Source organism: Siniperca chuatsi, linkage group LG20 (genome assembly GCF_020085105.1).
Source record: "Siniperca chuatsi isolate FFG_IHB_CAS linkage group LG20, ASM2008510v1, whole genome shotgun sequence".
Taxonomy (NCBI): Eukaryota; Metazoa; Chordata; class Actinopteri; order Centrarchiformes; family Sinipercidae; genus Siniperca; species Siniperca chuatsi.
Genome location: NC_058061.1, coordinates 10,151,726 through 10,168,922, shown reverse-complemented (window position 1 = coordinate 10,168,922; position 17,197 = coordinate 10,151,726). Strand labels below are relative to the sequence as shown.

Below are 17,197 nucleotides of genomic sequence, written 5' to 3'. Positions count from 1 at the left end.
ACAGAGCTTTATAGTGAGTTTCAGCTCATTGTTTTGACTGAACTGTTTTGGTTCACTCTCACACGTCATTTTCGGCCACAGCAGGCAGCTGTTTTCAGTGAAAAAGCTCTAAAAACCCATTGTACACTACTTGCTGAGCCCCGAAAGGCAGACAGCCACAGTAAGTGGCAAGCTGGTGAACATAGTGGAGCATTTAGCAGCTAAAGAGCCAGATAGCTCCCTCAGGAGTTGGTAGAGACCAAAAACAGAGCTTTAAGAGAATGTATGTTGGACTTCACATTCATCAGGTGGCCTGAAACAGACTGCAATGAAAATGTTGCTCCATAACTACTGTATGTGTAAATAAACAACTATTTGCTAACAAGTTCACCATTTCAACTTAAAAGCTGATATGTCAATGTTCACAACTTGTTTCCGCTGCCCCCAAGTGGCCCAAAAAATAATAATAAAAAAAATCACTTATTGCAGGTTTAAAGGACTTTTGTAATACTTTTACTTTGACATCTAAGTTCATGTATAAAACAGATGGCAAGAACAAGCTCACATATTTAGAAAAATTATTACTTTTTTTTTTTTTTTTTACAAATAAATGACCCTTTTCCAAACCAGTTTCAATGTATATTAATGAATTAATAGCTCTCTTTCAAATACATTAGACATGTTATCCATCAACTATTCTAAGTTCACATTTTATAGCATGACAGTTAAGTGCGGTAGTTGCTCCATGAAAAAAGACTAATACAGATTTTAAGTACAAACTGAAAAACTGAGTGTGATTCTCTCTGCGATAATCAATTGTCAGCACAGAGAGGCTGCACTCTGTACCATGACTGAAGAATGAACCTCTTTCACTCAAACTCACTTTTTACAGCAGGAGATGAGACTACGACCGTGTCCACTGCTCACATTGAGTCTACTTGAGCTCTCCACAGTCTGTGATAGTGATCTTCTTGGAGGTTCGCCCAGACCGTGAACCGAAAGACTCCACTTTCTTGACCACGTCCAGTCCCTCCTTCACGCTGCCAAAGACAACATGCTTGCCATCCAGCCTAAATGAAGAAAGAAGGGGTTTATTATCGCTGCCGCGGACAGTGAGACAATCCATGATGCACCCAACTGGGTTTGACTCATGGCTTTTTGTGGGGTGAAGCCGCTATTTCTCCAATAACTGTGCTATTTTAGTCCATCATTCAAATCTTCACTTTTTTTGCTTTTATGCCAAAACACTACAAGAATTCACAGCTTCCACTAAGAATTGTATTCCCTGCATAACATATCGCATAGCAGGGTGGAAAAATCCTCTGAAACAGCATTTTAACAATAACCAGACACTATTCAACCTATGTTAAAAAAAGCTATCATAACAAAAGCCTTCCAAAGGTAGCAACATTCTAAATTAGGATGGTTTACCAAAGCTATTCAACTGAATGGAATCTCTGGGACAGATTTCTATTTTAAAAAGAGTGTGTATTTATAAAAAGACACTTTTTGTGTAGCTGGGGTGAGTGAGGAGCCTCTGACACAACACAACTACTTGCTGATGTCTGGACTGTAAAGATTCTGGTGGTGAATTCGAGTGCTTTTATGTTTGGATCCTGGGTAAGTTGCTGTGCATCCTGCACTATGATTAAATCAAATAGGCAACAATACTCAACATAAAATATATAGAATTGTCCCAGAGTAGCTACTCTCCTTTTCCATGTTGTGTGGGACTCACATTTTACTAAATGTTTCAAAATGTGAGTTTTCTAACTGTACACTGCCACCACAAGCACTCAGAATTTGGGTAAAATCCTTAGTTATGTGTTCTTGTTAGTCATGTTTTTTTTGTATTTGCATAATTCTAAAGTATTTTCAGGTCTAAAAAGGACCAGAATCACGCATTTTTCATGATCTATAATTTAAAAAGGCAAATCTACGGATGGTTTCACATTTGTACTGTACAGTTAAACCCTTGAAAATGTGAGCTAAACGTTGTTAGGGAAAACTGAAAAATTAACCCATTATAATTCTGCATACTTTAGGTTAAGTGTGGATATGTCTTTGCTCATTGTGCAGGGTCTTCACTTTTCCAGACAGCATATTATCAGAGCTCTGTGCAGATGTCTTTACAGGCCAGCCAGTAACAGATTTTAAATAAGGCCAATAATAGTGAAATGTAACAGAATAACTACAGCAGTATCCACCCTTATAGTGTTGCATTTGTCAGCACATACCATTCTGTTTTACTGGTGGAGATGAAGAACTGGGATCCGTTGGTGTTGGGTCCAGCATTGGCCATAGACAAGATGCCTACAATGCAGCAATTAAAAAGTTATTATTATTTTTAACATGTCATGTATTTTGCTTAAGTAACAAAACATGCCTGCAGAGCTTACTGTCACCTGAGCTACAAAGGAACTTGTGGTCAATAGGCTATTGTCACAGAAAACATTTTGACATGGCACAGTAGGAAAAGCCCAGGTGTAAATAATACAATTAATGATGGCTGAATTCCATTTAGCTGGGTCCTGGCATTGTGCATGCTGGCTCACTGTCACACCTTACTGGGACACTTTAATAGAACAAATCCATTGTTATTGTTATTAGTAACACATGTGCTTTTCCCATTAAAACAAGCCAACATGTCTGCTGTGAAAAAGGCCTATAGAAGGAAACATAACTGTATCCATCATCAAAACTTCACTAAGTTCATTTATAACAGCTTATTCAAACGCTATTTGCATAATGCTGCCGCCTGGTGGTGGAAATGAGTAAGACAAACCATGTTACAATGAAGAACAGTATGCAATGAGTTAACCCTCTTGCAAAGGTATAATAGGGCACCCACAGCAGCCATGCCTCTGTTCCTGCTCTTTGTTTGATTTTGGCTCAATTCTAAAATGTTAATCAGCCTGGTTTCCAATACTTCGCTGTAGAGAAGGCTTCCTGAAAAACACCAGCTTATCTGTCGGCCACGAATACTGCAGCTTCTCAAGTGTGGAGTTTAATGTATTTGCACTGTCCTGTGTAGTGTCACACTGTGCTGTTAAATCTGATTATACTCTGCGGTGATGCATTAAGTCGACTGTCGTAATGCTGCAATTTGTGCAGCCCTGTCCTCTGCTTGTAAAATTCCTTGACATCCAAGGCTTTCTCCAGTGTACAAACAGAATGGGATGATTACCAGGTCCAGTGTGCTTCAGCTTGAAGTTCTCATCAAGAAACTTCCATCCATAGATAGACTTCCCTCCAGTCCCATTGTGGTTAGTGAAATCTCCCCCCTGAAAACACATATCAGTGTAATTACACTGTAACAGCATGCTGGACAACAAAGAGACACAAAACAAAAAGAGAAAAGCCTACCTGGCACATGAACTGAGGGATCACCCTGTGGAAAGTTGATCCCTTGTAACCAAAGCCATGTTCCCCTGTACACAGCGCTCTGAAGTTCTCTATGAGAAAGATTTAGTGTCAGATTCTCTCTCTGGCAATCCATACAGGTCAGTGGTTTCCTTAAAATACTATGCAGGAACATCAGGGGATCCCAGCAAAAGAAGGATACTTGAATGGACAATTGACTCCCTCTTGTACGAAAATAATCAACCAATCTATACTTGGGTACTAGTTATTTCTTGTAGTTTTTTTTAGAGTATCTAACATCAATAACTCTTTGAACCAACCAAAATGTGTCCATAGCACCGGATATCAAAAACTATAAAGTACTGAAAAGGGGGAACTGAACGTCTAGTGAGACTCAAAATTCAAATGACTTGCTGTATTCTTTTATCAGATTAAGGCATAACTAGAATAAAAATTGTACATATTTTACACAAAGTTCTTGTAAAGCTGTTCGTGTTCAGACAAAAGTTAACATTTGAGAGCTTTGGCTTCTCTTGTGAAAGTAAAGAGGTTTTGTAGAACAACATGTTAAGGCGTATAATTTTGGCATCAATAATCAGGTATTGCATTTGAAGTCTTTTGAACGTGTGATGTCTGGTATGACAAGACAATTCAAAAGTGAGCTTTGGTGTTAATTTAGAAATCTTTCTGCATTACTAAATAAAACTACAGAGGAATAACAGTGACAGACTGTCAATTAAATCAACTAATCAGTTAGTCAAAGAAATCCTGTGACCGTGAAGAGTCTCTTTGCTTGAAGACAGCCCTGCTTGAATCATCATTTCAGTTTCTAACAGCAGAATTATCTGTTACTTAAAATCACACTCTTGTATTAAGTAGCTACCTAATCTCAGATTAAGGTTCCTGATGTCTGATACGATTAGGTTATGCTTCTAACTTGTATTCGTTTGGTGGTGTTTCATATGAAGTCTTATGGTGGAAGAAGTATTCAGACCCTTTACTTAAGTAAAAGCAGCAACACCACTGAAAATACTCCTCTACAAGTAGAAGCCCTGCATTCAAAACCTTACTAAAGTATGTAAGTATTATCAGCAAAATTGACTTAAAGTACCAAAAGTAAAAGTACTTGGTTGAGTGTGTCAGTGTTGTACTTTTATTACTAATATGATGTTTTTGGAATCATATTACTGCTGCATTCATGTGAATGTTGCATTTTACGGCTGTTGCGGTTTAAGGTTGAGCTCATTTAACTACTTTATATACTGTTGGGTAGTTAATCTACAGCAATGTGATCATGGTCTATAAGATCATCATATGTTTGTAGCGTGGCTGTCAACTTTTCATGAGCTCATAAAAAACAGCCCTGTTTTCAGCTTTGTGAGGATGCATTTTCCATCTAATCCAAGCGGGGTTTCAATAGTTTATTTATTTTAGGAAATAGGAGAATTTTCTCAACCCATAAAGGAACAGTTTATCAGACATGAAAATTGTAATCTGAAAAGTAACTAGTAACTAAAGCTGTAGTGGAGTAGAAGTGTAAAGTTGCATAAAATGGAAATACTACAGTAAAAGTACAAGTACCTCGAATTCGTGCAATTTTACAGGAAACGCATACATATGCGGAAGCAAATATCACTCCGCTACCGGTTTTATGGGGACTTTAAGTACAGTACTTGAGTAAATGTACTTTATTACATTCCACAACTGGATTTGGCATATATATATATATATATATTAAATGAGATATGTGAAAATGCTATGAAATGAAATTATATGAAACGAATATAGGTTACCTGCAGTTTTTGGTACAACATCGGCGTTGAGCTGCAAGAGAAGAATGAAATGCCTCAAGGTAGTACATGTTGTTCTCTGGAAAACTGTGACTCAACGATTCTCAGTAAACATAATGAATGGACACGGGACGGATTTTAAGGTGTGTAGCAGCTGCTGTTTTCTTACTCATTCAAAAGCAAACACTGACAAGCTGAAAATGAAAGCCACGCAGATTGTTTTTATCTTCTCACCTCAAAGGTTACCCTGCCGAGAGCCTGGTCGTCTGCAGCAATGTCAAAGTAAACCGTGGGGTTTTTGTTAGCAGCTGCTGGGCCGCTGCTACACAAGCGCGTGGCGGTAAACGCCAGAGAACACAACTTTATCCTGTTTGACAAAAGTAACATTTTCCAGAGTAATGTGGCTCAGTTTGTTCCCTGAGGTCAGCACACGATAAAAGTCACGCGTACGTGTGAGAGATATAGAAGTTTTTCCGGAAACAACCGGAAGTACATTTACGCCGAGGTTAAAATCTCGCGAGATTTAACGTGATTCCAAGCAATAATTATGTAGTTACACAAGAGACGGTTTAATAGTTATAGAGTATCTTTGGTTACACCATGGATCAAAAAACTTGTTACCAGTACAAAATTAGTCTTTTACATCACTTGTTTTTTTTTAAACATCATCAACATATAAGTATCACAGCCAAACATCTATAAGAATGCATTTAATAAAATACAATAAAATAAAATGTCTCACAAAGTCATATCACACAACATATCATCAGTGCAAATGGCTTGGAATTAGTTGTTTCAAATTACATTTGGTTAAAGGTGTAGAATTAGAAGATTTAAGTTTAAAAAAGATACTATGGCAGAGAGCATTCCCTCTGCTGCAATGAATTGCCTCAGTTTTCTACAAACAAAATACATACACATTCACGTAGTGGCTTGTTTGTTAAATGTAGGAGACTTTAATTTACTAACTCTTGTTGGTCATTTGACTTTTAATGGAAAACTATCAGTGTTGTTGTTCACTTTCTGTGTCACAGTTGGTTTAACAGAAGGCTACTTGCTACTTGTTATAGCACTATTCATTGGGCCCAAGGTGGTTGCTGTGGTGCTGAGTGACTGCTAGCTAGTTGCTAGGGTTTAAAGTTTTGAACTACTTGTACTTTACTTGAGTTTTTCCATTTTATGCTACTTTATACTTCTATTCCACTACATTTCAGGAGGAAATATAGGCCTAATACTTTTTACTCCACTCTATTTATTTGTCAGCTTTATTTATAGTTACTTTTCAGATTAAATTCTTACATACAAAACATATGATAAGTTTATAAAATACAACACACTGTTAAAGATTAACAACATATTGTATTATTTTAAGTATTGTTCCCAACCTTTTTGAAAAAGTGTCTAGTTGTGGCCCCTTCAGATGTCTATGAGATGTTAGCAGTTCCACAAAATAGTGATTTCCACTCTAAACGTCTCACATATTTTCATTTAGGACTGTTTTTTCTTCTTTCCTCTCCCATTAACCATCTCACAATCCCTCAGATTTATCTTGTGACCCTTTGAAGGGGCCAGACCAGGGAACCACTGGACTAAACTACCTAACGCTATATAAAGTAGCTAAAACTAGCGCCACTTCCAGCAGCTACAACAGCAAATCAGAAATACTGATTAGTGAACATTCTACAATTTCTGCTCAATTTCTGTTGCTTTCTAAGCATACAAGAGACATTTCTTTTCTCACCTCTTTACTTTTTAATTTCTTCTTTTACTTTCTCATTTCCTTCTTTACAGATTGCATAATACCTACTCAACTCCTCGTCATTCCTATGAGCAGGTTTACAAAACTTGTCTTATTCTGTTGTGTTAATTAACATGGGCTCATGGCTATAAGCTATATTAATCAAAATGTGAGTAAGATCTGACACCCATAATTTACACCTTCTGCTTGGATGCACAGCCTGTGGGAGTTAGGCAGGCCTAATCGTCAGACTAGGATGCAAGTGCACAAAAGACAAGACCACAGCGACATACAGGTATCATCTGAATACATATTTATTAGATAAATATTAGGTTGTCACATCATCTAACTACATACAGTTCTGCAAGACTAAAAATCACAATTAGTTCCTTTATTTTCTGACCAGTTTAGAATATGAAATGATTGTACATACAATGTACACAATAGAGACAATGGCCACATTGCATGAATCACCTTAGATTGTATCATTTTTCCAACTGCTCATGATATCAAAAATTGTACAAACTATGGATTCGGTTACAATCTTCTAGACCCGTCCATCCCACCGCCTTTCTCCCACCCCTCCAAACGATTTTCTTTGTAACCTTGTTTTTTTCTCCTTCCTTTTTTAGCTTTAGCACCTCCGAGTATGCAGGTGACAGACTAGAACATTTAAGCTAAATATTACATGTAAAACATAGCTGTCCCAGTTCCCCTAACAAAAGAGGTGAAAGTATATTACAGAGGGGGAACTAAATGCTGAGAGATACCCACAGACACTAACTAACAAGTTTCATTTTCCATATTCAGCCACTTCCAGTAGAGGGGTTGCAAGCTTTTTATTATTCTGAAGAAACAATGCACATTCCCAGGGAAAATGAATACATTTCTGTTCACATGTCTCTATATTCATGTACATATATACAGGCATCCTTGGGACGTTTGATCTAGCCTTGCCCTCAACATCCTTTCCAGGCCAGAATGATGAACGTGCCCTTCCTCTCTGTATTTTTTTAATTTTAATTTTCCTTTTTTTTTTTATTTTTTTTTTTTTAAAACAACCTCCCCCAGAGAAATGGCCCTTTATTCTGATTGTGCAACTACAGATTTGGGGTGCTGCCTCATACACCAAATTGGTTCACTTGAAAGTGAGAACAAAATATGAAATGATAACGACTTCCATGGGATTGATCAAAAGCTTCAGATAGTAAAAAATGAAAATGTGGCAGTGTATCTTTAAAAACAGGGCTTATTTGATTTGATGTCTCTTTGTGACATAAATATGAAACAACATGTCAGTGTGCTGAACTGGAACAAATAATATTTCTTAAATGACGTTTATAATAATGTTTACATAAAACAAGGGCGGTTAAATCAGCACAATGCCACAGTTGAAAGAAATTGGATTTCTAGCCTTACAGATTAATAAGAAAACCAGTACAAAATAATTTACCAAAAACAAAAGGGGATAAAAATGTATATGGTCTCGTGCTTTTAAAAAAGCCACATTTTCTATAACAAAAATATAAACAATATTATGAATTTCTTTAAAATATGGTTGTGATATATCTTTAAAATACCACTGTGTATTGACAATTAGCAACAATTATGATATTCACATAGCTCACTTATTACACTGAAAGCCAGCTGATACCACATCTTTTTAAAACAGTTACTGTTCAGTATCACTGATAAAATGTTAACATAAACTCATGAATAGACAACATTGGTCATTTTCAATCAAATACATCTAAGCGTGAAAGAAAACATTGCGTCAAACTGAGCTTGACATCTGAAAACTGAAATGATGCTACACAATCACCTTGAGCTGGCGCAGGGAAGGGGGGCCACATAAAAATGGGGCACCTGTCTACAAACGACAGGTGTGAGACAGAGTGCACTGGGAGGAAAGTGACTAGAAAGCACGATGACCTGCAGGAAATAGCTTATGAGACATTTGGACTGGCTTCCCCTCAACGAGGAGGCGAGACAGCTGTCGTGTGCTGGTTACAAACAAAGTCAGTGGTTAGATGGGAGTTTGAGAGCATACGTGGTTAGGTTGGACGACTAATGATCAACTGACAAACATTTTTAAGATGATACAAAAATATTCACAATGGTATTTACAGTACAATAGCATTTCTTAAAAAATAATACATTTGCATACTGAACAGCACTCTTCTCAAAAAGTGAAATTGAAAACAAATGTGGCAAAAGGTCTGCACCAATACTGCTTTAAAAACCACTTCTTGAACAGCAGTGATGGATAAACTGTATTTGTCCTCTCCTATATCTTTGAAATCAATATTACCTCCCATCACACTAATAGAAACTCACACACACACACACACACACACAGCCACACGCACACACATGCGCACGCACACACATGCGCACGCTTGCACAGGACCAGGCAAACACAAACGTCTCCATTCTCATCCCTCTAACTTTGGTGATGTTGAGCAGTTCCCCAAACAAATTAATGGATAGTTTAATTATGCAGCAACAAAAACAAGGAAACAAACAAACATAACAGTATATCCAGCAAATACATGATAAATGTATTGCTGATATCAGCATTATCCCTTCAATGTTAGTGTTAAATAAATCATACTAAATCTGACAGAAATCAAAAACAAACGTACAAAAGAAAGAGCTGTGGAAACAGCAACTGATAAAAACCACACTATCTTTTTTTTACCACTTGGAACAGCACTAGACAAGGGTTTGGCACACATGCACTTTGTAGACTACTTAAACATCATTTAACAGGGAGAGAGATGCAACGTCGCAAAAATGCTGACACAAGCGACACCGGGGCTCATGCAGAGCAGACGGCATGAAAGAAGTTGCAGCAGGAAGCAACAAACACAGCAGGATCGTTACAGGAACTCCGATCTCTCATATTGTACCTTTCGTTTCAGGAGGACGATAACTATACAACATGTAGGTGTACAGGTATGCCATTCTTGTTATGCAATATAAACTTTTTTTCTTTTAGTGGGGCCAAAAATCTTCTCCTATCCAGCTGTCAACTGTCAGAGGACTGAAAAGCAGGGACATCTCTTTTTGACAAAAATATGTATGTATCAAATTGTGGAAAAAGTGAAAGCCGATCATTCCCAAAAATCTTTTTAAAATGTTGACAGAAGAGCAGAAAATCTTTTAAAAAACATTTTTTGACAAGGACAGACCATACGCTGATCTAACTGATCTTATTTTTGTTTCGTAAAGACATTGCCAAAATCTCTTTGTGCTTTTAAATGATGTGTGGTGGACAAAAACAGTGTGACTAACCAGACCAGTCAGGGAATGGAGCTGTGACACCAGGAAGCTGTGGCCTCTCCGATTGGAATAACAATATGGACATAACGCACACTGGCCAGATAGCGCAGGGTTTTCAGTTATTTTTCTGTTTTATACAGTGAGTTCCTTTTTCTTCTCAAAAGGAAACAAAACATGAATAAAAAATGCTACAACACGTTCCTAATGTGCACACATACACCTGTGTGTGGCGTAAAAAAATCAACTGAGTATAGCTGCACAGTTCAGAAGTATCGCCACAGGGTGAGAGGGCAGGGCGACCCCCCGGTATCCCACCGTGTCTTTGAGTTTTAACCTCTTTCAGTCAATCTGCGCTGGCCAATGAAAACTGTACAAGAGGAAGAAGAGAAAGGGAGTGCATCTTTGTGTTTATCAAGTACTGAGCGACCGCCCTGGGTTCTCAGGGAAACTGCAGGCAGTCAGAAAAGTTTATGTGTGTCTGAATTGCCTCAGTTGTTTTCGAAGAGCGATAGAAGGTCGTCGTTGCTATTGCTGGGGAGGTCTGGTGGATCCAGGTACGACAACAGCTCATCTGGGTTAGCGAGTTCTGGAAGAAGCTGTGAGGAAGAAGGAACCATAAGAAAAATTTGGTTAGGCATTCAAGTGAATGCAGATTGGACTTTGAAAATTTCTGCTGTATGTCAGGACTCACGTCTAAAGATGGCTCAGGCATGTCCGACCCCGCTTGGCTGTCCAAACTGCTGGAGGGGTTGAAGGCCAGGTCGCCGTGGGGATGGTTATTGGGGCCGGGCTGCTGTTGTTGCTGCTGCTGCTGTTGCTGAGGAGGCAGAGCTTGTCGTGACGGCTGAGGAGGCCCGCTGTGGTGTAGCTGCTGCCCTGATTGGCTCCCAGGGTGTGGAGATGCATGTAAGCTCTGCTGCAATGGACCATGCGACTGGTCATTGCCGGCAGAGTGAGGTATCTGTAGAGAGACATTATACATAATACACATAATATTCAGATTAGGGTTGTAACTAACAGTTATTTTGATTAATGGCTTAATCATGAGAGTGGTATCTTCTTGTCTCTTGGGCAAGAAAGTGAATAATCATTTTTCCCAAAATGTCAAACCAGATCGGTCATACTGGAAAAAGTAAACACATGTACAGTAGATAAAGCCGAATGTGGTTTATTTTGTTGAGCAAAGCCTTATACTCATAAAATCCATGGTCAACAGAAACAAAGAGAGGCTGAAATGCAGTGTCTGTAAACTAAATGGTGGGAGAACTCACTGAGTCAGGCATGTTGTGGGAGAGTGGCTTGTCTTGGGTTATCAGGCTGTTGGGCATGTCAGGTGGGTGAGACAGCTGGGGACCGTGCATGAAATCATTCATCGACGTACCACCAGGGTTGACATGAGGGAAGTCGAAGTTCCCTTGCCCCTGGTAACTGTTGCCTAGCACACAAAATAAAAAACAGGAAATACACATGAACATTTCTTGTTATTTTAAGTTCCTATTGTTGTGTCATTACCCAACATTTAGAAAATGTATACTTGTCTATATGTCTTTATCCTACCTTGGCTGCCGTATTCACTGTTGTTGCCCCCTTGCTGAGTAGGTAATAACGGGTACGGTGACGGTCCAGGGCCGAGCTGAGCTATCATTTCCATCACATTGGGCATGATCATCTGGCTGGGACTCATCGTCTTAAACCTCTTGGCCAGTGGTCCATCTGGATCCTCCTTGATGTGGATATCAGATTTGATAGCCACCGGCCGCCAACTACATGTCGGGTCAATGGTCACCTCCTCAAACTCCGAGCTGGTGAAATACAGATGAAATCAAATGGTTAAGATACAAGGAAATGAAGAGAAATACATTATATGCAATACAAATTTGTTTCTTGTCTCAGCTTACTTTTGAATGGCGTTCAAGATTCCCCACATGTACTGGTCCACTTCGAGTCCCTCTAACAACGCTGTTTTACTGAGGAGAGAAGAGAGACAGGGCTTAAAATGCTACGTGGATTACAGTCAAAACTATAGACAGGACAAATACTGTTATGTATTTAAGCTAGATAAACTTACTTGCATACAGGACATCGCCATGTCCCCCGCTCACAGTTCAGTTGTAAATATGATTCCAAATCAAAACACTGCAACAACAAGAAAAAAAGCCCCATTTGTTATCCACTATGCAGGCATCCAATTTTTCGACTCTCAGTGCGTTTGTTTATCCCTGCGGTGCTTACCTGAACGTGTTTGCAGTCATGGCCTCTTGCTGGAAGCTGTATTCGCCGGAAGGTGATTGGACATTTGAGGGAAACCTTAATTGCCGTCTGCTCCACGCCGTCCTCCCCGTTGAGCGTCGCGTTGCCCGATGATGCTGCTACGCTGCTGAAGTTCCTCTTAACTTTGATGCAGAAGGAGAGAAATATTGTGTGTAAGCAAGGACTCTGAGAATGATCAGGACATTTGGGTGCAAAATGTGACTGTTGTTTCGCATATACCTTTGGTGATGCAGTGCTCTGCAGGCAGAAGCCTCTTCTTCAGTAAGCCCTGGAGGACAGAGCGAACTGAGGGCCTGTGGACCAGCTGCAGCACAAACAAGTGCGACTGCAAGAGGAAACATCACAGTCACTATCACAAACGTGTATCCAGAGAAAAAACCCTGACAAATCAATTTTTTATTTTGTTCTAAGCTTTAACATTAAATATCATCTGCTGGTAGACTTTTTATGGCTGACTTTTATTTATCTGGCAACTATCTTTTGTGTCTGGATTTGTAAAAAGCCCTTTTTATTGGTTCTGGAGATTTGTGTACTCACACAGCAGCAGGCAGTGACTGTGATCTGGATTGTGTTCCTTCCTGGCTGGCATACGTGTTTCAAGTGCAGGGGTTTGTGGGAGGTCTTATTGTCTCCCCGCTCGATGGTGAGCGGTGTGGCGTTTACGCTGACTTGGACCGATGCCGGCCAGTTGGTGTTCATCTGACGGTCTTCGTGGTGGTAGCACTTAAACTGCAGTTCCAGGTCCGATCTGCACAGAGAAAGCACAGAAAACATATAAATTGGTAAGTGTTACAGAGTTCTGTAGGACATAAAATGTGGAATTAGGAATTATGTAAGACATAAAAGACAGCAGTCCATTTTCACTAACCATGTTAATTATTTCTGATGTAAAATAGGTCAAGAGTTCCTTGACTGTTCATTCTACAGCCTTTGGGCCCTAATGTGTGTTTTGTCCTTTCCAACCTTCTAATCAATTCTTAAACAAACAGACCACTATTGGTGGGAGGCTAAATTTAGGATGATGTGATCTCACGGTTTGGCATCAGAAAGTCTCCTCATTTCATGATCTTGATAAGCTCCGGATGAGAGAGTCACTTTTGCTTGAGAGGGGAGTAAAAGGAATTACTGATCTAAATCAGAGATGAATGCATGAATGACCTTCTCAAAGTTAGCTGGGAATAGTGGTGGTTTGATTTTTTAAAAAGAATTCTCAGCTGACAGTATGACTGCACAAACTCTTCAATTTGCTTGCCAAAGGTTAAGAGGAATTGAAGAATACCCATTGGTTCTTGATTACTGGATTGGACTGAGAATTAAAAGAACCAGAACCAACATCCAGGAACTAAATCAGGGATTAAAAGTTATTTTCGCACATTCTTATTTGTATTTCTACCAAATCTCAAGAACATTAACCACTTCAACCACAGTTTAAGTGTTTTTAATGTCTTTTTATATTGCCCTATGTTCATTTTATGTTTTATGTAAAGCATTTTGAATTGCCTTGTTGTTGAAATGTGCTATACAAATAAACTTACTCTGCTTTTTCAGACAAGTTGAGAAATCGTCTATATTACTGTTGTTACAACCATGAGAAACTGCTATCTACTTCTAATGTTGATTCTAGTGGCAACTAGTGTTTGGGTTCCTGGAGCCCAAAGTTCTTGCATTTGAAAAGCCAGAGAATGTTTTGTTGGAGCCGGAGCACTTCATTACTATATGAAATGCCAACTGACCTAAAAGACCTAAAATTGCAATTGTCAAAAGGAGGCCACTGGAACAGGAAAAAAGAAAACTACTGTATCATGAAGCTCTAACAGGAGATAAAATATCTGGGATTTGGGAATATCTGAAAATATACTGTATGTTGATTCAGTGATGTCTTACCTCCACATGAGCGTCTGGTGTACAGAGGGCCGTAAGTGGAAGACGTGGTTGCTGACTGCCAGGTTATGCTCAAGCCTGAAGGGCTCTAGAACTACCCCGTCCCGCACTGGGAACGTCAGGCGCAGCTCCTCGTTGTGGTTGGCTACATGGTTGAAGAATAAGTCAGACTATCGTGAACTTTTACAGGAATAATCCACTGTTAAGATTTTTTCATTGGACATTTTTCAGCTACTGACCTGGAGGGGGAGGGAGAGCGGTGATATTTGGTTTGATGTCAGGAGGGAAGGGTGGCTTCACGTCCTGGTTTGGCGACAGGTATGGAGGGATGTTACTTCCTGGAGTCATTGGAGGGGTGGGGTTGCCTGGCACTGGGGAGTGAGGGTAGTTACCCACTGGTCTGGGTGGCTATATTGAAGACAATCGATTAGTAAATCAAATGTTCATGGGACTATAAACAGCACAAGTGTGTGATAAAGCGATGAACCAAAATTGGTACAAAAATTTACTTACCCCATTCATATTCCCCTGGCTATATTGATATCCACTCCCAGAGAAGTTATTTGTTTGGCCATTAAAAGGTGGCTCTTGCTGTAGTTTGATAAAAACAGATTCAATTATTTCCCCCCCCCAAATTAACCTCTATTATTTGTACCAAAAAGCAAATAATCATCACATTTTTGGTGACCAGCAGTATTACTGCACCTTATAGTACTGGCCCATGGCACCGCTGGGTGGCGGGTATTGGCCCTGCAGCTGCTGTCCTGGCATCCTCTGGCCGGGGTAGTTGGGGGACGGCAGAGGCCTAGAGGCGTTGGGTGTGGGGTACTGCCCCTGCTGGTTAGGGAACTGGTTGTTTGGTCCATACTGCTGCCCACCATAGTTTGGCTGTGGATGTAGTAATGACAAACATACATTCAACATACAGCAAACTAAAACCTCAAAGTGAGAGTGTCGAATTCACATCCACTCACCTCCCCTGGGTACGGTCTTTTCATGCCCTGCATACCCATGCCCTGAGGCCGGGGTCCTGCATAGCCTTGCTGGGGTATCCTTTGGCCGTGGGCCCCGAAAGGCCCCATGCCTTGGCCCCTGGGCTGGTTCATTCCAATGGGGGGCCCGCTCATGTTTGATGGATTCATGCCAGTGCCCATGTTACCAGGGAGGGATGGAGGGCCGCGGGGTCCTGGCTGGTTCATGAACTGGCTGTTGTATGCCTGGTTTGGTCCCATCTGGAAAGAGGAACTCATCTGGAAGACAAAATGGGCTCAGTCAACCATTTCTGAGTTGACTGTCAATGTGGCAAATTTTGCTAGTGAAAAGAGTCTATTAAAAATCACAAACAAAATCTTCTAACTAACAAAGGACAAAAATGTTCTAACCTCTGAAAAAATATGTGTGCCAGTTAACTTTGTTATAGCTGCTTTGCTATTTGGCTCCATTACTACTTTGGCTAATTATTCACTCTTAACAATGATTTAGCCTTGTTCAACAATAAGCCTAAATCCACTTCTCTCAGCTCCCTGTTCTATTACTATTGCTAATATTGAAAGGATAGTATTGAAAGGCAATGTCAATGAGCATAAAACAGACTCCCAGGTAGCGTGTGATGTGCACAAAAATACAACCATTTCTTTTATGAACACAGATGTTAACACACAGGTGCTTATCCTACCGGTCCATATTGGTTCATGTCCTTGTTCTGGGTTTCCTGCAGGGCAGCAACGGTCGCTGTGGCAGTGGCGGTCGCCGTGGCGGCAGCAGCAGCAACTGCAGCGGCGGCGGCAGCAGCAGCAGGCTGGGTGAAGTCTGAAGGAGGACGGGAGTGTGGAGGGATGCCCATTCCTCCGGGTCCAGCATTAGGCCCTCCAGGGTAACTATGAAAAAGAGCAACACAATATAAGAAATTACCTCAGAACATCATGTTGGAGGAGTGCGATAATTTTAACTGATCGTCAGAACTACTTCACTGAAAGCAATTTTAATCATTGCAACGACCAGTACTAATTCACTGTCCACTTACTTGCCACCAAAGCCTCCTCCTCCTACGGGGTAGTTGGGTCGTCCGTACATGCCCTGCTGCATGTAGCCCTGGTTGGAGTTGCCTTTGTTGGGGAACTGCTGCTGAGGGCCGGTGAACTGAGGAGAGTTTATCCCTGGATTGTTACCAGACATACCCGAGCCCATAGGGTTGCCCCCAGGGTTCATAGGATTGTTGGTGTTGGCCATGTGATTCCCCAACACCTGTTGGACATATACATACAGAGAGATAGACAACGTGTAAATGATGCTTTAACATTAAATCGGAATACAGGTCTATGGGACTGCTGATTTCTCCCCAGTGAACCAAGAAAGTGTGACTGCACTATCCCCTGAAATAAACAAATAGATCACTTCTTTCCCCTGTCCAGAAATTAACACCTTTCCAATCCATCTTCATCATCATTACCTTGAAATTATAGTGGATTAACCTGTTTTATTTCAAAATGATGTCACTTACACAAAAACCTTGAAACTAGTCAAACTGCAATGGAACCAATAAATTTTTCAGAAAAACTGGATATTGAGAAAAAGTACAACATTTACATATCTGAGGGTCTTGATACCCTCTGAAATGCGATCCTATCAGATGCAGTCCACTCAGACACACTTTACTCTGTCGGACAGGTATGGAATCTCACCTGGCTCTGCGATGTGTTGGTCACACCCCAGACGGTGGTCACCACAGACAACGAACCTGGAGGCTGATTGGTGTTCTGTTGCCAGGGAACTGAGTCGTAGGGAAAAGACCCATCTCTGCAGGAGACGGAGAAAAACACATCATGTAGGCAAAACAAAATGTGCCCTGAGTCACGGCACAAATATTTGTCGTGTGCAATAGTCGTAGTAA

The 17,197-nt window shown here is 40.3% G+C and overlaps 2 protein-coding genes and 2 long non-coding RNA genes across 8 annotated transcripts in view; 1 reads left to right on the top strand and 3 right to left on the bottom strand.

Moving 5' to 3' along the window:
- Positions 1–476: 476 nt before the first annotated feature.
- LOC122867379 (peptidyl-prolyl cis-trans isomerase A-like) lies at positions 477–5,620 on the bottom strand. The gene is made up of 6 exons (XM_044178102.1): positions 5,367–5,620; positions 5,136–5,166; positions 3,346–3,434; positions 3,167–3,263; positions 2,217–2,292; positions 477–1,049 (listed from the first exon to the last, which is right to left on the bottom strand). The coding sequence occupies exons 1-6, from the start codon at positions 5,517–5,519 to the stop codon at positions 914–916; spliced, it is 582 nt and encodes a 193-aa protein (XP_044034037.1). The 5' UTR covers positions 5,520–5,620; the 3' UTR covers positions 477–913.
- LOC122867380 lies at positions 1,056–17,112 on the top strand. The gene is made up of 3 exons (XR_006375906.1): positions 1,056–1,599; positions 16,025–16,180; positions 16,975–17,112. It is a non-coding gene; the product is annotated as an uncharacterized LOC122867380 (long non-coding RNA).
- Positions 5,997–6,694, bottom strand: LOC122867381. The gene is made up of 2 exons (XR_006375907.1): positions 6,319–6,694; positions 5,997–6,252 (listed from the first exon to the last, which is right to left on the bottom strand). It is a non-coding gene; the product is annotated as an uncharacterized LOC122867381 (long non-coding RNA).
- The window catches only part of LOC122867376 (zinc finger MIZ domain-containing protein 1-like), a 115,311-nt gene continuing 105,274 nt past the window's right edge, over positions 7,161–17,197 (bottom strand). For all 5 annotated transcript variants that reach the window (XM_044178093.1, XM_044178098.1, XM_044178094.1 and 2 more), the window contains 17 exons: positions 16,989–17,103; positions 16,331–16,551; positions 15,983–16,184; positions 15,282–15,557; positions 15,013–15,195; positions 14,821–14,898; positions 14,547–14,715; positions 14,311–14,452; positions 12,964–13,174; positions 12,646–12,751; positions 12,388–12,548; positions 12,224–12,291; positions 12,054–12,122; positions 11,713–11,957; positions 11,427–11,590; positions 10,847–11,116; positions 7,161–10,751 (listed from right to left, as the gene is read on the bottom strand). In XM_044178093.1, coding sequence (XP_044034028.1) covers positions 10,644–10,751; positions 10,847–11,116; positions 11,427–11,590; positions 11,713–11,957; positions 12,054–12,122; positions 12,224–12,291; positions 12,388–12,548; positions 12,646–12,751; positions 12,964–13,174; positions 14,311–14,452; positions 14,547–14,715; positions 14,821–14,898; positions 15,013–15,195; positions 15,282–15,557; positions 15,983–16,184; positions 16,331–16,551; positions 16,989–17,103 — 2,788 coding nt within the window. In that variant the 3' untranslated portion in view covers positions 7,161–10,643. The remainder of the gene's footprint in view (positions 10,752–10,846; positions 11,117–11,426; positions 11,591–11,712; positions 11,958–12,053; positions 12,123–12,223; positions 12,292–12,387; positions 12,549–12,645; positions 12,752–12,963; positions 13,175–14,310; positions 14,453–14,546; positions 14,716–14,820; positions 14,899–15,012; positions 15,196–15,281; positions 15,558–15,982; positions 16,185–16,330; positions 16,552–16,988; positions 17,104–17,197) is intronic.